Source organism: Lissotriton helveticus, chromosome 4_1 (genome assembly GCF_964261635.1).
Source record: "Lissotriton helveticus chromosome 4_1, aLisHel1.1, whole genome shotgun sequence".
Classification (NCBI taxonomy): Eukaryota; Metazoa; Chordata; class Amphibia; order Caudata; family Salamandridae; genus Lissotriton; species Lissotriton helveticus.
In genome coordinates, this window is record NC_136063.1 from 2,127,221,623 (window position 1) to 2,127,242,463 (window position 20,841).

General features: G+C 50.0%; 1 protein-coding gene across 1 annotated transcript in view; it reads left to right on the plus strand.

Moving 5' to 3' along the window:
- Positions 1–20,841, plus strand: part of MAGT1 (magnesium transporter 1) — a 191,201-nt gene that overhangs the window by 33,351 nt on the left and 137,009 nt on the right. The window contains exon 4 of the mRNA XM_078688829.1: positions 2,786–2,926. Within this exon, the coding sequence (XP_078544955.1) occupies positions 2,786–2,926 (141 nt within the window). The remainder of the gene's footprint in view (positions 1–2,785; positions 2,927–20,841) is intronic.

The window sequence follows — 20,841 nt, forward strand, 5'->3', positions numbered from 1 at the left end:
GCAAAACCTTTCTCATAAGTACCAAGCATAAAATTCAAACATAGGTTCTCTACATTATTACATTTGATTCAAAATCACTACAATACCCAGCCAAATGATTTTGATCACCCCACTCATTAAACCCTCTCTTTCACTCATACACCACTCTCATGCATTCCACATATACAAGTCCTTCAAGAACCCATAACACAAGCGTTTAAACAGACAACATATAGCTGCTAGGGGAAGGTTACCCAACCTCTTACATGGCCAAAATAACCAATATCTATAACCTAAAAGACTGAAGGAGCAATAAAAATAGCACCTGTAATACAGGTCTTGAGATTAGCAGTGCTTCCTTCGTTAATAAGTAGAGACTCTCTGAATGAGGTGCTTGGTTTCAAATCTGCAATCTACTTCCAGGGTGCGGGGGATCCACCAGTAGCTCCTGAGCTACTTGTTGGCAACCCCTTGCCTACTCTCGTGTGGCTCTATATTATCTGAGTCTCTTTTGTAGCAACCGACATAACCACTAATTAGACACAAGGAAAAGGTTTGAAACCACCACTTGTGAGAAAGTGCCCCTTTTTGCACGGTTGCGCCCACTTTTTGCCAAACTGTTGATGTACTTTGACTGAGTGTGTCCTGGGTTCCTGCCAACCAGGTACCCAGTGCCTATGTTCTTTCCCTAAACTGTACTGTTGCAAAACCCGATTGGCAACTCTCTGGCCACATGTAAGTCCCCTGTAAAAGATACCATATGTACCATGGGCACTGTGACGAGGAATGGCCTCTAAGGACTGCAGCACTTATTGTGACATTCGTAGAGGCCCTTTACCTTTACACACACACACTGCCATTGCAGGCTGCTTGTTTTGGTGCAGAACAAAGTGAAGAGTCGACATGGCACACATCCCTGTGTGCCATGCCTACAACCCACTGCCCTGGCATAGGTAAGCCACCCCTCTAGCTGGTTGCACTATGGTGAGGGTACAGGCGCACGAGCCCTGTACCCCTACAGTGTCTAAGGCAATTCTTACACATTGTAAGTGCAGTACAGCCATTCGGAGTATATGGTGCTGGGAGTTTGTCATTACGAACTCCACAGCACCATAATGGCTTTACTGAAAGCTGGGAAGTTTGGTATCAAACATCTCAGCACATTCAACCCACACTGATGTCAGTGTGGGATTTAATGAAAAATGCACTCGGAGGGCATCTTAGAGATGCTCCCTGAAAAACAACTAACTCTAGTGTCCTGGCTGAGTGGCTGCTTGGCAGCTGCCACCATCAGACATGTTTCTGGACCTCTAGCCTGCCACTCTCGGGGTCCTGAAACAATGCACATCCTGGGACGAGGTGCCAAGCCTCCTCCCCCAGGATGGGCAGAGTCCACGAAAGGGGAGCTTCAAAGGCTTGCTACCTTTTGTGAGCTGGCCCAGCTATTTGCTGCTCCCAGCAACTGGCAACCCCCACCGGTTCTGACCCCTACTTTGGAGAACCAGCTGGAAAACCAAGTTAGAAGGAGAGGTGTGCGCACCTATGCCAACTCCACCCCGCAGGTGAAGCACAATTCTCAGTCCCTGCCATCTTGCAGATGGGGGGGATCCAGCCAACCAGAGTGAGGCTTATGCCCACCTCCAACAGACATCCTCATGGATTTTTGTCACGTCATGCCTGGGTATATCCGTCCTCCAGTCAAGATTCTTCTGGGCTGGTGTGATCCTGTCTCAGCCTCATTCTCCATAGCCACCACCCTCCGGTCACCTCCCTCCCGGGTATCCTCTTATTGTGGTCCTTGTGTAGCACATTGTTTTTTGCCTTCAACTTCCGCCATCCCTCAAGCCATTCCTAGGTCTCTTCTGGCATCATAAAGAACCATGATTTCCCTTCAGACACGACCCACAGATTTTTTCAGGGAACTGCATAATGTACTTCATATCTTTTTTGCGAAGCACTGCTTTCACACTATCAAACAATCGTCTTGTACTTCATAGGTGGGATCTGGGAACAGCATGGTCTTATTTTCAAATTGGATGGGACCATTTTTGTGTGTCGCCTTCATGATTGCATTGTGTTCCCTGAAGTTAAGAACACAGGCGATGATGGGCCTAGGTCTTGTCCCTGGTTTGGTTGGTGCCCCCAAGACGCAGTAATTAAGTCCATTTCTTCATTATTCAAGTGACAAGATGATAATAAGAGAAAATGCACACACCAATATGTTTTGGGTTGATGTGTATGCACTAAGTTCTTCATGCATCAGTTTTGCCTTTTTTCCCTCCCTTCTTGGAACATTCAGTATTTTAGGTTCACAACCTTTACTTAAAAATGTCAACAAAAAGCATTCCGTACTTTGTTTTTATCAAAATAATTATTTTTCCTATCTTTTTCTTTCATTATAAGGGTTGAAGTTGACATGTTATAATAAAAGCGACGCATGCAGTGTTAATATCATTGTTCTCTTTTTATTGATTTAGTAGGTGTACCTAGTTTTAATGTAAGCAGCTGAAGATGTTTGTGAAATTAATGGGGAGCTTTGTTTCATAAAGACACATGGGCAAGAAGCCTATTGAATAATCTTTGTGAGGGGTAGGGCTTCAGTTAGCAGATAATTGTTTCGTTCCCAAGAATAAAGAATTCGTAAACCACCATAATCTGAGGTTTGTAACTTGTTTTTTCCCTATTCTCAATCTATTTCTATGCTTGAACCGCTTATGCTAAGTACTTCATCTTGGCATGGTGGCGTTCAGAAGGAAGTAACAAAGATTACTGCACATTTAGACCATTTGTTTCCATCTTTTCATAGTTAAATATGAATTCAGCACCAACGTTTATCCATTTTCCTGCAAAAGGGAAGCCCAAGAAGGGGGACACATACGAGCTGCAGGTGCGAGGATTTGCTGCAGAACAGCTTTCACGCTGGATAGCTGATCGGACCGATGTCAATGTAAGTACCAATACAGTATTTTACTTTCTGGGTTTCTGGGATACTAATTTTAAAATGCATCAAAACGATTTACTTTTGTTCTAATTATCTTGTTTTACATAATGGAATCCACAGTCGGATTGTTAAAATAGTCTGTCATTTGGGGACATGTAAGAGATCCTTTTACTTTTGTGGTAATAAGGATAGGCATGCACATGGCTTTTTTGGCTGGATCATGACATAGGTTTGGAAATGGATGCCACCAACTGGATCATGACATAGGTTTGGAAATGGATGCCTTAAAGTAAGCCCCATTTTATTGAAGGCTTTTTGTGTTCCTTGGACACTAAAGCAAATGGGCATGGTTATGCGGCTAGACATGCTTTCTGTGAACTCCCAAACATTTATTCATTTATTTAGAATGTTTTTTTATTGCCATTTCCTTTAGTTGTATACCATCACAATTCTAGGACAGTGCTTATACATAGGTACAACAATATGAGCAGAGAAATTACAGGTCATGCATAGGCCTCGAGTTAGGGCACAGAAATAGTAAAAAGCAAAGTATCAAGCAATAATACAAAACTTGCATAGATGGAGACTGCTGGAAGACAAAAACGTCAAATTTATAGTAATTTGCTATCATATGTATCGAAATTAATTAAAATCATTTTTTTTAGGATCATCAAGTAAACAAACATATAAAGAATCGATTAGCCACTACACTCGCTCAGAAGTATCAGTTAGTAACTATGTAGACCCAGGCGTCAGTCGATACACAATGCGACAGAGGGATCGTAATGGGGGGTGGAAGAGAGAGGGTGTGTGCCATGTGAGTGATCAGGTGGAGTGTGGGACCACTGGTGTACCCTCGTGGAATTTGTCGAAAAGGGCACCCCACCTGGCATAGCCAATAGGTCTCGCTTGTGGGACCTTATAAGTATTTTGTTTTGCAGCACAATATCCTTGTAACTAAATACTTATAAGGTCCTACAAGCGAGACCTATTGGCTATGCCAATGCTTGTTATTTTTCACGTACCGTAAGTTGGCTCGGTAAATTAAAAAGTAGGATAAACGCGTTGTTTTCTTTTTTTTTTTTAAGTAGGGTTGGGAGGAAGCAATATTCGGGAAGCAAGCCGAAGCACTACTGTGCAGAAGCAACACAGAGGGCGGGGAAGTCAACACCAGAGAGGAACGTGGAGCAAGGGGGAAGAGCAGCACATGGGCTAGCGAGAGTAACGTTTGAGCTGTTGCGGGGGAAGCTCATGGGCAAGAAAACTGTGTTGTGGGACAAAGCACACGAGGGTGAGCACAACACGGAGGAGGCGGGAGAGAAGCGCAAGTACGAGAAACAGCAAGCCGACAAGTCCGACAAGCCGTGCGAGTAGGGGCAGCCGGGGCAGAGTGGGCTGAAGCGCTAAAGCGGAGCGTGGCTTTGCCTGCAGCTTCCGGCTGCCAGGGGACCCCACGCGCGCGACGGTGAAACAGCATGACATCTGACGGGAAACTGGTGCTGCACACATAAAAAGTAAGCAGGAGAAAGAGGCGTTCATACCCACACGGATTGGGAATAATGGCAAATACGACGTCCCTGGGAAAGATTGAAAACAGAGCCCCACTCCTGCTGGGTGCGTGGAAAGTGCGAGGGCCAAATCGGGTAGTTAAACTGAGGGAAAAATGTTGCCAATGAGCTAAAAGTGTACTCTTGGTAAAAAGAAAAATGCGTGCGCCGGGAAAGGAAGGCAGAGAAGGGGAGGGGGAGGAGAAATGCGAGACGGCGGGCAGGGGAGAGGCGAAAATGACTAATTAGGGGAGGAGAAGCCGCAGAGCACACGCTGGGCGAAGCCCTTTGATGTGCTGTGCGGCAAATGGAGGGAGGCTGATGCGCGTTCATGTTTGAACACGTGGTTCACATGAACTGCATGAAAACGCCATGAAAACGCCAGCAAAAATCTGGTGGTTTCATGATGTTTTCGCTGCTTGAATTCTCTCTCCGCTCGATGCGCATGCGCGCATCGATAGGTCGCGAGACCTAAAAACTGGATATGTATGGAGTCCCCTCACCTCTTCCCTGTGTACCAGTGTGTTTTCCACCTGAGCCCATGCCAGCATGGAAAGGGCCCACGTGGAGGATGCCAGTGGATTTTCTGCCGTCCAGCTACCGATAATACTTATTTTCACTAATAGGAGAGCAAGGTCCGCAAATTGCGCTACCGCTCCATATTTCTTAATGCAGCAATGTATTCCCAGGATACACGCCTCCCAGGTATATATTGGAGCAGATCCCGTGCACCGTGTCAGGCGCGAGATAACATTGTTCCAGTAGCCAGCAAGTAAGAGGCACAAACAGAGTAACTGCGTGTAACAGGGCCAGTAGAAATAGGCAACCAGTGGGTCTTTAACTTCTTATTTATTGTTTGGTACAGGAAATCAGTACATGACTTCTTCCGTTCTAATGTTCGGCGTGGGGAACGGCTCCGATCCAGTCTTCGGAGGTCGGACCTTGTGGAGACGACTCGACGAATTCTCTCTCGAGTCCGTCTAGGAAGCTCTTCTTTCTTCTCCGTCTTGGCTCTCGGAATAAGTGAAATAAGAGAGTACGGTATCAGTGGACTGTTCAGTAATGTGCCTTACGTTTTTTTTTTTATAAAATTTTTATAGTAATGTGCCTTACGTTTAGGGATAAGGGAGTGAGGATACAAACCACCCGTGCTCTGGTTACAGAAACGTGAATACGTGATAGTCGGTGCTCAGGAGGGGGGAGTAACACCGGGACCAGAGATACCCAGGTCAGTTACTAATACCGCCCTTCCGCCCGGCCCAAGCCCTGATTTTGTCCCGTACCTGGGAAAGCCACACACCTCCCCTGGGTGTATGGCTGGGCGAGTCGCGATGTCGGTGGCCTCCTGGCTTTCCTCCCGGTTGGGTCTTCGGTCTTCCTCCGTCCGGTTCTTTATCGGGGATTCTCCAAGCGTCCTCTTCGGTCTCGCTCCTCGTCTCCTCGTCAGTCTCCTCGCCAACTCTTTCTCTCCGGGTGAACAAGCACACTCCTGATTGGCGGCTTCCTGTATAAGACGGTTCCGCCTCTTGAGGTAGACCCGCCCACTCTTCATCCGATTCACAGTTAAAGGGCCAGTGTGTTGACTTATTGTCCGGATCTTGAACCTCGACATTGATGTTCTGTAAGGAGCAGAGAGAAGGGGAGGGGGTGGGTGAACGATCATGTACTGTTAACGGGTCCACAATAGGGTTATATGGCAGACCCACGCTGTTACACTGCGCTAGTTCACTGTCGAACAGCTTGGGCGTGCGATGAAAATAGCGGTTTATTTTATGGGGGGTTAAATAAGCATGGTGCAGGAAGTAAAATGTAATACATTCGAAACTAATATTTCAGGACACTAGCGGGAGCTAGGCCAACATGAGTCGCCATTCACTGTCGGTGCATGCGTGACCAAGATCTGTGTCCGAGTGTCTTCGCAGTGTGACAAGTGATACAGCAGTATGTGTGTGCATGATGTCTTCTAACCATTGGGTGTTGTGTCCCCCATGCCCATGACACGTAGATAATGGAATTTAAGATGTGGTGGGGGTTCCCGTCTTATCTCTCCCCAGGATTGCTTCAGTATCCCAAGAACAGAGGAATGTAAAAGGAATTGACCAGGTGGGAGTTCAGAGCAAGCCAGTAAGTCCTCTATGGAAAGTCCCTTCTCTGTATATGTCACCTAAGGTGTGTAAGCCTGCTGCGTGCCACTGATCTAACTCCTGTGGGAAGTGGATACGCGGCCACATGGCATTCCAAGGAGCAGCAGAGCTGGAGAATATGGCTTGATTAAGCGGGTAAGAAACGGGGCTCTATGATGACTTCGCTAAGTGGTTAGGAGTAGGGGGTGTCCGGAGGCCAGAGCCCTGGCAAGAGAGGGGAACAGTGCAAGTGCTCTTTCGAGATCCCACGAAGGCAGAAACATTGCAGTACCTGCCAAGTTGGCACCTGCAAATCAGTGCGACACGCACTAGAGTTGGGAGGCTAAATAATGCTGTTTGAAGTTGGTAATGTTGAGTCCACTGCGGTCTGGGGGAGGCAAAGCTTGAGTAGTGCTATTCTATGACGGACGTTATGCCAGATGAGATCTCCTATCATGTGCTGTAGGGGACGGAAAAAGGGCTGGCGAACAGAGAGGTTGGCAAAATTGAATAATAGCCTATGTAAAACCACAATTTTTCTAAGGGCCATGTGAACTTCCAAACACTATAATCAATTTTACAGTAAATACCCTCAGCAAGTAACATGACGATTTGATAACTGAAGCTCTGTTGCAGCTAAATTGCTAAAGAAAAGTAAGACTGAGGCAAGGTTGACGGCAAATTGAATGGGCTGAAGAAACCAACTACTGCCAAGCTGTTTTTGAGTATTTGTCCGACAACAGGAATATAGTAGAAAGCAAAAGTAACTTACCTTGGTCTATAGTATTCAATTCCTCTTGTCTCCCTAACTTTGCAGGAAAGTGTATCTTTTCTCTGTGCAGACTGTCCTTAGCTTTTCACTGTGGTGTTTTCGGGGAGTATGGGTGACGCTTGATGTAGAAACCTGCAAAATGTTGCCAATACATATTCAGATCTAAGGGTGCAAAATTGCCCTCATTGCCTGGATATGCAATGTAGGACCTGATCGTAAATGCAGCCACATGGCGTGAGTTTCAAGGCAGAGTGACTGAGATGCCCTCACCTCATCAGTTGGCCTGTTTGTGTTGCCCTATGGTTTACATAATGTTTAAGACATGCAAACTATCAGGGTTGTCCCATAAAACGGCTAACGTGGGGGGGACCTTGTTGGCTATTGTAAAGTATAAATTTGCATGTGCATCGACCAATTGAAAGGGAGGTAAGCAACTAAGCAGCTGCAGGTAAAGATATACAAAGGGAGAATATCTATGCAGTTAACAGTGTAGTACAGTTCTCTATTTGGAGAAATACATTTGTCCTTATATTACCCCCCGCCCCACACCTCCTTCAAGCCCCTCCCGCACCTCCTAACCTCCACCATTTCTATTTACAAGACAGTTGTTTAGGAGGCAATGCTGATTAGCACATTTGTGCAACGTGACTGAAATAAGAATATTCTGTGGAAGTTTAAAAGTCTCATGTCTTAAAATCAGTACTTTGATTAGTCAGATTAAGGGCCTATTGCTAGAATGTGTAGTGAAACACATTGGGGATGTTCTTGTCCAGCACTTGGCAATCCATTTATTGTTGACTTGAATGGTTGCTGAAGCATGTGAAGCTTGTGAAAAACATCACTACTGCTAGCCACATTATTGCTTTCACAGACCTTCTTTTAAAAAACAAAGCATTTCTATTGAAAAACAGGAAACCAAATACAGGCTTAGCATACCACATGACTTTCTGATTAGAAGTTGCCCATCAATACATCACAAAAATCAAGCATTTAGACAATCACATCTGTTCATCTTGACTTCCGTGTATAGCGCTCTTCCGGCCCAACCTCCCAATTCTTATATCCCTACCTTACTATCTATTTACCCCTGAATCCCCACCCCCCTTATCAGCTCTATACCCTGTATGCCTGCCAGGCCCCCCCCCACCTTCTCCCATTTGTTTGGGCAGCCTCTAGCTGTATATATCACATGTTCGCTGCACCAATCCAAATCTGTCTCCCAGTCAGCGACCACTGGCACTGAGGTAGCCCCCACCCCATGCCCTGGCTACATTTCTTTTCGTTACTCTGGCTGCCAGTCTTAACCATATCTCTTTATATTAGGCCATTCATGCTCCCCTTATATCCCTAGGAGCAGCCATTTAGCTTCCTGGTGAACTTTCACCCCCTTCATCCTCGTCATTATTGTGAACACTTGCACCCAGTAACCTTGTATAGATCGGCAGTCCCACAGGACATGGAAAAAGGAACCCTCGCTTGCACAACTCCTCCTACACTGTGGGGATTCCGCCCTGCCTATTCTATACATGAGTGTCTGGGTGTAGTAGACCCTGTGGAGCACCTTTAATTGAACCAACCTGAACCGTATTCTGATGGCTAGCACCCTGGGGGCCTGTAGGGGCTTTGCCCAATCCTCGTCCTCTAGTTGTCCCAGATCCTTTTCTAAGGTTATCCTCAGGGGCCTAATAAATCCGGTGAGTTATTCAGTAATTTCATATAAATCAATAAGACTCCCTGCGTCGGCAGGGCCTCCGTCCTTACCCGATCCTCCAATGGCATGGAGTCCGGTATCTGCTCTCCTTCCGACATGTGACATTGCACGGCATGCCCCAATTGCATATATCTGATTAGTGTCTGATAGACTTAACTCCCTCTGTTAAACCGCAAATGTTATGTACGCCCGGTTCCTCCAGACATCCCTCAGAAGTTCGATCCCTATGTGCATCCATTTTTTAAATTCTTTCCAATCCCCTAACTTCTTGGAGGTGAGCACTGTATCACAGCGGTGTCAAACCAATAAGTTTCATCTGCCAGCCCTGGAACCGGGTGGCCTCTTTCCATACGTCAATGAGTGTTTGTGTAGGGGCGTGGCTAGCCGAGCAGCGAAATGGCCGCTCTGTGAGCGAGCTCCGCCGGCTACGTTCTGATATCCTGAAATAATCCTTGTTTGGGTCCCTGCGGACCCCCGTCATACCAGGGGCTAGACGCCTGACACCCAGCGGATTCCGAAGCCGAAATTTGGAGAGCGGAGCTCCCCGGATGGTGGAACTAACGCGATCTACGCATTTGCCGACCTGTGCGCTGGAGGCGACCCGAGGCTGCGGAGCCGTGTGCTGGACGCCGCCAACTACTGTGCTCCGTGGATTTGCAGGCCTTTGATGATCCTGTGAGTGAGACCGCGAGACCCCGCTGGCTTTGGTGCCGCTCCGTCGCGGCGCGCTGGTGGACATCTGCTGACCCGGTGAGAGTACCTGGACACGTCTGGTCTGTAGGACGTGTGGGGCGGACGGTCCTCTGACGGGGGGGCGCGACCCGACACCCTCCTGCAGACGGCTTGCCATTTTTGAACGCCTGGTGCTTGCTTGCCGACGCTACTGCGCCTCGGCCGATAGGGAGCATGACCCTGAGCAGCGGCCGCCTTTAGAACACGAGGTGAGCGTGGGACTTGCGTGAGTGGGGTGTGGGACAGCCGCGCTGCCTACCTTGAGCGGAACCTGCCGAAGGGGAGCCTCCGACTAACCAGGCCGCGACTGCTCTGCTGAAAGTGCCCACTGAGCCCGTGAACTCTTGCGGTCCCTACGTCTTACCCTGCATTTGGAGGCCGCGCTGGACCGGCCTCGGCGCAAGGCGGCCGGGGGACCGGAATTGGCGCTGCCGCCATTTTGTGACCTGCAAGTGCGTGTTGCTGTATACGGCTGCAGGCGCGCACCTAGTGGCGCGGTGCGCTGGAGACCTGGGAGATTTGCTGGCGGACCTGCGTTCCCTGTTATCGGCACGAGCTGCCTCTTGAGATACGTGTACTGGCATAGATTCGACCTCCTTGCTGTGACTGTCTGCGCGAGTGCCCCGCTGCCCAACGGTCGCCTCCATCATGGGGGGGAAACATGAGGCCAGACAACCCAAAATCAATTTTGATAATAAAAAACCGCCAAAACACCCGCAGACTGACACGGACGGCGGAGAATCTTCGTCGCAAGGTGCACCGGCGGACATAGACTTTGGGGCGCTTATTATGGAAGTGCGGTCTAGCCTGAAAAGCATCGATGGCAAACTAGACGCCATGTCCGTGCAGCTGGAGTCTGTGAAGGCAAAAGTGGGCGCTCATGAGACGAGACTGGATTGCCTAGAAAATAGACAAACTGAATGCTGCGAATTCCAACAACAGGCCAAAAAACACATAGTGAACCTGGAGAAGGATCTGGAGAGCCTACGCGCTAAGGCGGACGATTTGGAAGCGCGCTCCCGTAGATCCAATGTTCGCATTACGGGTATTCCAGAAACGACAAACACCGGCAAGATGGAGATGTTCGTGTCCGAGCTGCTGCACGAGCTCTTTGACCCAGCTCTGTCACCGGTCTTTGCGGTCGAGAGGGCGCACAGGACACTTGGGAAAATGCCGCCGCTGGGTACGCCACCGCGTCCTATCCTCGTTAAGTTGCTCAATTACCAGGACAGGGACCTCATTCTACGGCTGGCTAGAGAAAAAGGCAAAATAACGCATAAGGGAAATGATATTTCGTTCTACCCAGATTTCACCCCCCTGGTGCAAGCAGCCCGCAAGGAATTTCTGCCGGCTAAGAAAGTGCTGTTGCAGGCTGGAGTGAAATATTCCCTGTTGTATCCAGCAAAGCTGAAGGTGCTCCATGATAACGAGGCGCACTTCTTCACGGATGCCAAGTCAGCGCTTAAATTTGCCAAACACATTACTGGTCCGGGAGCTAGAAGGAAATCGCCCAGACTGGAAGAAACTGCTGATCATATGAGTGATAATGACTAGATGGGCTGCCAACGTGACTGCTGCTGCGCTGCTTATTTGTTCCCTCTGAGTCTGGCACCGGAGCTTGGGAATCCCCAAGCACCTCCTGGGGCCACAAATCATCTGATTGCAAGTGAGGCGAGACATTGCTACAGTCCGGGAGGTGGCTTTATAACTGCCATTACCTAAACCACGTGTGAACATAGCTGTGGTGAGATTCGTGGCCCCTGGGGCGGGGGCGCCGTTGGGTCCCTGCAGCTCTCTTTTCTGAATGTAGCCACCCCGCTCAACCGGGGGTGTAAGCTGGGTGCGCCACGTCCCCATGGGGTGTATCCCAATGTTTCTGATATTGGTTGTCTATCACGCCATGCGTGTTTTTCTGTGGGGTATGTCACCACCTGTTTGGGGGGTTGGTGAGGGAGGCAGGGAGCGGGGGGGGTTGAAAAGTTTGCTGTTTGTAGTTTTGGTCTGGTGCACTGAGAGATATCTTCTATCTTCATGTCTAGGCGCAGGGGCAATATGTGTGCTGTGTGCAGGGATGGGTGGCTCTGAGGATTGGCTGCCGTCCGGGGTCCTGTTGACTCTACTGTACTTCTATGATGGGGGGGATTAAATTGTGGACCTGGAACATTAGAGGCCTTGGGGACTACAAGAAGGCCCGGTTGATGCATGGTATGCTAGCCAGACATAATGTAGACATATGTTTCCTGCAAGAAACTCACCTTAATGCTGTTCCTTCACCCAGACTGCGTAATTCTAGATGGTCTAATGTGTATTCTGCTATATTTTCCAACTATGCGAGGGGGGTGGCTATCCTTGTACGAAGAGGGCTGGACTGGCGGGAACACACCTGTGAGCAGGACAAAGATGGGAGATATGTGCTCTTGCATGGTTCTTTGCAGGGCAAGCCGGTTGTGCTGGCTGCCATCTATGGCCCAAACGTGGATGATCCGGACTTCTTTCTGTCTTTGTGGGCGCGCATTGCACTGCTTGATTGCCGATCAATTATTGTTGGAGGAGACTTCAATGTGGTGCTAGATGATGCTATTGATAGGAGGGGAGTGGGTAGGCCAACCCATGCTAGAGCGCGTCAGGCTATATTTGATGTAATGGGAGAGGGGTTGCTTTCAGACGTGTGGAGAGTTCGGCACCCTGGGGAAAAGTTGGGCACCTGCTACACATGCCATCAGTCTGCCTGGTCTCGCTTAGATTACTGGCTGGTGTCGCCTGAGGTGGCGACGTGGGTGAGGAAAGTTGACATACAGGCCAGATCACTGTCAGATCATGCTCCGTGTGAGTTGGTGTTATGTGTGCCTGATGCGATGCATAGGAGTTTCCAGTGGCGTCTACCTCCACATGCTCTCACGGACCCGGTATTTGTTGAGGAGATCAGGACAGATATTATTACATACTTTGCGGAAAATACTGGATCGGCTTCGTCCGAGGCCATAGTGTGGGACGCCTTTAAGGCGGTGATCCGGGGCCAGTGTATAGCGCGCCAAGCGGGTGTGCTGCAGTCCATTCGTAGAACACTGGCCCGACTAGAAGGGGAGTTGAGAGATCTTGATGGGGCCTTCAGTCGCAATCTGTCATTGGAGGCCGCTGGTCAATTTAAAGCCAAGCTTCTTGAATTCAATGAGGAGGCAGACCGTGAAGTTAAATTCCTAGGGAAGCAAGCAGAGGCTCGAAGATACGGGGAGGGGGATAGGCCAAGCAGGACCCTAGCTAGATTGATAGCTTCACGTACACATTCACACTACATACACGCCATCCATGACAGTAGTGGATCCCTGGTTGTGGGCCAACACGAGGTTCTGCGAGCCTTCACTGACTTTTACAAGACCCTGTATACCTCCAGACAACCTGTCGCCCCGGCTTCTCTGGAGGCCTTTCTAGATTCCATTGCCCTAGTGTGGTTTAACGACAACCACAGGCAATACATGGATCTCCCGGTGACCGTGCAGGATATTATTCAGGTCATCAAAAGCATGCCGGCCAACAAGGCTCCGGGTCCTGACGGTCTGACTACGGCCTTCTACAAGGCATATGCTGACGAGTTGGCACCGAAACTCCATGCGGTGTTCGTGGAGGCCCTCGAGTCGAACTCCCTCCCAGAGTCCATGCATGAAGCCTTAATTATTACGCTTCTGAAACCGGACAAGGACGAACAGTCCCTAGACTCCTACAGACCCCTCTCCCTGATCAATGTGGATGCGAAAATCTACGCCAAAATCATTGCAGATAAACTTCAGCCGATGCTGCCGATCATCGCACTCCCTGATCAATCCGGTTTTATTCCTGGGCGAGCTACCTCGCATAACCTCAGAACTATCTTTTCTGTCTTGCACTATTTACACCCTTCTGTACAGGCGGCTGTGGTGTTCCTTGACGCCACCAAGGCGTTCGACTCCCTAGAGTGGCCGTATCTATTCCGGGTACTGGAAAGAATGGGATTCAGTCGCAATTTCATAACCCTTATTAAGTTGCTGTACACTGCGCCCAGGGCGAGAGTGAGCGTCAATGGCCTCGTTTCCCAGCCTTTTGAGATCTCTAGGGGAACCAGGCAGGGTTGCCCGCTGTCCCCGCTCCTATTTGCTATAGCAATGGAGCCGCTAGCGGCCAGGATACGGCAACACCACACCGCGAGAGGGATCGGGTTCAGCTCCCGCAGTCTGCTGATTTCATTATACGCAGACGATGTCACTCTGTACATTGTGAACCCTAGTGACAACATGAATCCATTACTCCGTGAGTTCGTGAGGTTTGAGGGACTCGCGGGAGTGTCCGTGAATTGGACTAAATCGGTCGCGTTCCCCCTCACTGATGAGACAAGCCAACCGGCATCGGAGTACCCCCTGCGTTGGGAAACTGACGCAGTTAAATATCTAGGTATCTGGGTCAGTCGTGACACGCAGGAGTTGTGGTCTCTTAATTTTGGCAGAGCGGTGGACTGGCTAGAGAGGAAAATCGAAGTCTGGAACAAGTTACCCCTTTCCCTGGTGGCGCGCATAGCGCTGGTGAAAATGGTGGTCCTACCCAAATTCCTATACCTGTTCGTTAATATTCCATTGCCCCTGACGGCGCACTTCCATGCGCGGGTCCGCTCATTGCTCTTGACTCTGGTTTGGGCTGGGAAACAGGCGCGAGTATCCTGGAATCTACTAACGCTCCCCCTGAGGCAGGGCGGCCTCGGAGCCCCTGACCTAAAGCTGTACACCCTATGCGCTCAGGCACAGTTTCTTCATTTCTGGGCCTTCCCCACCCCTTACCAACCGCATGTGGCGGTGGAGCTCGCTGCTGCTGCCCCGTTACCGCTGCGAGTGGCGCTATATGGCAAGGTCAAACGTCCCTCGAAGGATGTGGACACGGTCGAGATGATTCGCTGGGCTTGGCGTGAACTGCAAAACAGAGCAGGACTCTCCGTATTGTATGCGCCGGCTGTCCCCTTACGGGGCAATCCAATGCTACCTTGCCTATGCGCCAGAGGGGATACCCTTATGCTCCACGGGCGGCGACTGACTACATTTGCCGATATCTATCCTGAGGGCACCTTTGTTGATTTGCAAGCGGAGACGGACGACCAGCCCGTGTCTTTCGCTGACGCGTTGTTGTACCACTCCCTCAGGGAATCCTGTAAGGGATTGGGACCCCAGTTTCCTGAAGAGCCACAGCCCCTGGATGCCCTTCAGAACCTGCTTTCGAGGCCGACCCCCAAAAAACTGGTTTCAAGACTATATAATTGCATGCAGGAGCAGGCCCCGATAACAGTGTCCACAGCCAAACTGGCTTGGGATGCTGACCTCCCAGAACCATTGTCGGATGAAATGTGGGAATACTGCTGCGGACAACTCACGGCGCTATCCCCGAATTATCGTCTTAGGCTCATTCACTTTAAATTTCTGCAGCGCTACTACCGCACGCCAGTTCTGCTACACCGAATGGGAGTCCGTGAGGACTCTGCTTGCTGGAAATGTGGGGGAGGAGATGCGTCCTTCATTCACGTGGCGTGGAGCTGTCCAAACCTGGAGGAGTACTGGTCAGCGGTTTTTGCTGCTATTAACCAAATTCTCCACAGGGCCGACGCCCCTTCACCGCTGTTGGGATTGTTAGGTTACGTCAAGGACACGGAGCCTTGCGATAGAAAGTTGCATGCTATGCTCCTCCTATATGCCAAACGACAGATATCGCTGCACTGGGGTAGGAAGGCCCTTCCGCTGTACGCAGACTGGATTAGGGATGTGACATACGGACACACGCAACTGACCAATTATTGGGAAACGATGCCAGCGGCCTCTAGACCCAAAGATATCTGGGAACCCTTCCTACAATGGACCGGGGAGCAGCTGGGATCGGTAGCCTCCGTTGATCTGTCTGATGTAGGTGTGTCAGATGATATGGGTTGAGAGCTCTGTGAAAGGAGTATACTGTGACTGTCTGGATGCGCGGAGCTGGTGTGATCCTCCTTGGTGACAGGACTTGTCCCATCTCTTCCACCCTTAATGTTCCCTATATGCGACCCTTCGGGCCTGCCCTGTTCCACCCCTGGGGCCATGTGACCCTCTGGCTTGTCCTGCCACGACCCCCTCCAAGTCCCCCCCCCCCTCCTTCCCCTTTCTCCCCCCCCTCCCCTGGCTCAGCGCTTGGACCCTGTCACATGCGCGACTACAGATACTGCCGCTGTTTGACACTCATTCGCGGCTACATGGCACACATGCGTAAGGCCCTACATGAGGGTGGATATTGCAAGCTTGATGTTTCTCGACTGCACCGATGGTTACTGTTCATGTTGTTTCGTCTGTATGTTGGGGCAAGTTGGGTGTAAACAGTGCTTGTGGACGATTTCTTTTATTCTGCCGCTTCAGCAGGCTATGTCCTGTTGCTGTGCTTGAGGCAGACCTGTTACCCTTAGATTCACTTGTCGCCTGCGGCACTGATAAAATGTAAGATCACTACCGTGCGCGATCTGTACTGCTCATTTCCATGATGATCCTGTTTCTTATATAATGTTTCTGTTGATCCAGTGCCCGTCGAGGCAGGACTGGCCCATTGCTTTACTTGCTAACATGTGATGTGAACACCATAGCGGCCTGCCTCCGGGTTGTTGGCGTGACGCAGTGTACAAATTATACTTCTTATGTGTTATACATATCTTGCACAATAAATAAAAAAAAAAATTAAAAAAAAATGAGTGTTTGTGTATGCCACGGTCGGGGTATCCCGCTTCCCGTCGCATATATCAGCACCTCATAACCACCTGGGCCCTTGTTGGCTCTGTCTACCCTAAAAGCTGGGTCTTGTTGATCGCTGTATACCTATTCATTCACATCCAAGTCCTGCGAGGCCCAATAGTACTTTGGGGATGATGGGGAACCGTGAGTCCCCCATCGTACAACCCGCGGTACAGTTTGGCTAATGCAATTCTAGGTGCACCCCCCTTCCATATCAATCTGCGGACTTCCTGATAAATTCCTCTGTACACCTCTGGTGGGATTTTGTAAGGCGTATTTTGAAGTATGTGGTATGTTCTCGTTCACCCCAGAGCTGATTTACTTGCCTACGACTCTCCGCCCTGTTTCACGCCTGGCTGCTATTGTATAGACTGTACTGTTCATTGACCTGCTTTTTGTCCGCATTATCGGTCTAACCCATGTATATTTGCTGTGAAGCGCTCTGATACCCTCGGGTCCAGCCAGCGCTATACAAAACTTTAATTAATAAATAAATAAAGTATGTAGAGCAATCTTGAGAGGCTCATCATCTTATAAGGAGTAGCCCTCCCAACCAGCATCAACGGTAGGGTACTCCAATGTGCTACATTCCCTCTCAGCCTTTCCAATTGTGAGTCGACATTTTTCCTAAAGAACTCTTGCCGATCACGTGTGATATAGATCCTCTAATAATTGAAACCCTCTGGTCTCACCGGGGCTAGGCACTTTCGGGGCAAGTGGGGGTGCCTCAACAGATAGTGGGTTTATCACCAACTTGGACCAATTAATCGTATAGCCTGAGAGTGCTCTCCAATGATGAGAAACACTTGAATAATTCATAAAATGGAGCTCTGTGGTCGTGAGATATATAACCGCACTTCGTCCGCAAGCAACACATTTTTTTTACCTGGCGCCTCTATACCTCATATCGGGTCATCCTGTCGAATCCACTCCGCCAGGGTCTCAAGAGCCAGGGCAAACAACATGGGGGGCAGTGGGCAACCCTACCGAGTACCCCTTCAGAGTGCAAAGCTGCGGGATATTACACCATTTACTCTGGCCATAGGGGCCTTATAAAGCAAAACAATCCATGCTCTAAACTTTGGACCGAAGCCAAGTCTCTCCAGCACGGCGAACATATAGTTCCACTCCACTGAATAAAATGCCATCTTTGCATCCACGGCCATTCCCACAGTTTGTGTTCCCTGGCATGAATCTGTCAGGTGGACTACTGCATAGAGGCGTCACAAGTTCAACGGTGTGCTTCCACTAGGGCTGAACCCCGACTGATCCGAGTGTACAATCAAGGGTATTATACCTCTCAATCTAGTTGCTAGAATTTTGGCCAAACTTTGGTCTCCACGTTGAGCAAAGAAATCTGAATGTACGATCCGCAATCGGCTGAGGGCTTGCCTTCCTTAGGTATAATCTCTGCCGCCATTCTTTATTCAGCTGGTAGGCATCCCCCAGAGAGCGCTTCATTGAACAATTCCAACATTGGCTTAGCTAATGTCATTTCCAGCCACTTGTACAGTTCGACTGGTATGCCGTTGGGTCCTTGGGCTTTTCCCGACTGTAAACCTCTCAGTGCCTGCAGGACCTTCTCTTCTGTGATCTCCGCTTCCAGAGTCTCAATTGGCTCCCCTGCCAGCTCTCTAAGGTGCATGTTTTTGAAAAATCCCATGTAGTCTGCATGTGTCCTAGTGGTCCAGAAAGTGTACAACGCCTCATAATATCAGGCGATGGGCTTTGTTATAGCCTCATTGGTTGTCTGAGGCCTCCCCAGCAAATCCCTTATATTGAGTACCCAGGACCTCTCCCTGTCGCGATTCTCTAACCAGGCCAGGAGTTTGGCCGCCTTATCTCTTGTGCTAAACTTTCCAGCTCCAGTATCTCTCCCTCTATTTCCGTGCTTTGCTTTCTCGTTTCCATTCTCTTGTCCCCTATAATTGCCTGAACTTCCCCTCTCATGATTGCCTTAAAGGCTTCCCACGGGGTCAGTGAAAAGTCCACAGATCCCTGGTTTTCTGCAAAGTACTGGCTCGTGCACTCATGGAACTTGTCACGAGTACCCTTATCTCATAAATACCAGGACTCCAACCTTGGGGATGTGATCCGCCTGTGTGCATACCACCCAGGCCTCCAGTGGGGAATGGTCCGAAATCCCTCTCACAAGATGTGTTGGTGTTGAGAACCTGGATATCGGAGTTTGCAATACTAATAAATGGTCTTCCATGTGGAGTTAAGAAGTATGTGTATTGACAAGAACCAGGGTTGTACTCTCTCCACAAATCCACCAATCCCATTGCGGATGCAAACTGCGACAAGATCGCCTCACTCGCTTCTCCACCTCCCGCCCACGAGCGCCTGTTCTGTCCATGCTCACATCAAAGACTGCATTTAAATTACCTCCTATCAATAGTATGCCGGGGGGAGCTCCAAAAACAACCCCCTGCCCCCCACCCCCCCCTCCCCCCCCCCTGAGATCAGGGAGGGTCGTACCCAAGAGTCTGGGCGGGAACATATACCGAGCAGTTGTTAAGATCCGTTACATCCCATGACCTATTGAGGGCCACATATCGCCCATGGTAGTCTCGCCACGTCCTTAGAGGGATGAACTGCAGTTATTTCCTCACTAGGATAGCTTCCCCCCTTCCCGAGAGTCTGTTGTGCATTCAGAGTGGGCTCTGGGGGCATACTCCATTCTATCCAGGGCCTTGTAATAGTGACCCCTGAGGTATGTCTCTTGTATCATCACAATGTCAAGGTTGTGACGCCGTAGGTGTTGCGATATCAGTGTACGCTTGATGCTGCTCCCCAACCCGTTAACATTCCACAACCCTATTTTCAACTCCCGGGAAGCATCATGAGTATCTATTGTCTGCATCACCTAATGTGTAGGTCTGGAGGATGTGTCTGAGGTCTTTTCCGCTCACCAGCCCCAGGGGACCGCCAGTACAGTGATAGTCCCATCCCAACTCCCATCACAAATGCTCAAGTAGTGGTTGTGGAGAGCAGACCATTTAGTTGCGTTTCCACGGCTGCCACCTTCTCAGAAATGTTGTGAAAGTCGATAGTTTTACGTCAATTGTTACTGTGTCCAATTTAGGCTCGATGGGGGTAATGGATCCGCGGAGCTTCAGTATGGCCGCCATTATTGTTCGTAAGGTGGGCTCCGTTTCTTGTAGCTGAATTCCCCCTGGGAGCATAGATTCCCCATCAGGAGTCGAGGTCCCAGCCACTGACCTCTTGCAACGGTTTTTGGGGGCGACCCTTCACCATTACAGAGTTCACCTCCTCAGGGCTCCTTCCTCCACCCCCCACCCCCCACCCCCCACCTGTCTTCTTTTCTCGTGTACACCTGTATGTGGACTCCAACAATCACTGTCCTCAGATCCCGTGGTTCGCTCTTCCCACAGATTGAAATGATCGTTAAGTGATCACTCAACCTCTTCCTCCACAGCCAGTGCACTCTGCCTTCTTGATCCATGTTCCCTATTTCGCCCATATCCAAACCACACTGGGCCTCAGTCAGTCCTCGAGCAAGGTTTGCAGTTGCTGCCAGGCGTATCTGTGCCCAATTCCTGCAGCCGGCAAGCCCATTACCCTCCCCCATGCCTCCTCGCTTACCTCGCTATTTTGGCAAGCCACCATCTTGGGCTGTCGCCCACTTGCCTGATAAGAGCCAGATATCTCTATGGGGGCCATCTTCAAGGTGCTCGCGTTCCACCGACTGCCATGTACCACGTTCTCCCCAAGGGAGGCGGGGAGGGCATTGCTCATGCCTGCTGCCTTCTTGCCACGGAGTCTATCCCAGTATCCTTGGCGCTCTTTTGGCTCCGCGGTCTGTGCGCCTCCCGATTCTATGCTGCTGGGTCAGCACCGCGGCCAGCACAACGTTACCGGCTCCCCAGCCACGTCTTCCCGGCAATACCATGGTAGTTTCCGCACCTCCGGGAATGAGGTGATCACTCCTCCCCGGTCCACCAGGATCGCTCAGGGGCAGGCGCCATCTTTCTCAGGCCAGCCCGCAGTGCAGGCAGTCTCATCAAAAAGGTCCCTCGCCTCGCTTTCAAGCTTTCAGAGTGTCACTGGTGGGTACCGTAGCCACATCTCCGCCTGCACAATGCCGTAGTGCCAGGATGTGTGTGCGGATGACAGGGTGTTAGCCCCGAGCTGCACGCAGCTCTCTCGGGCGGCGGTTATTTCCACAGGCTGCAAGCCACGCCTCCCCCACCCCCTGCTTTCAGATTTTTGTGCTTTAAGATCCTCTTCCAACTATATACACACAGGTTG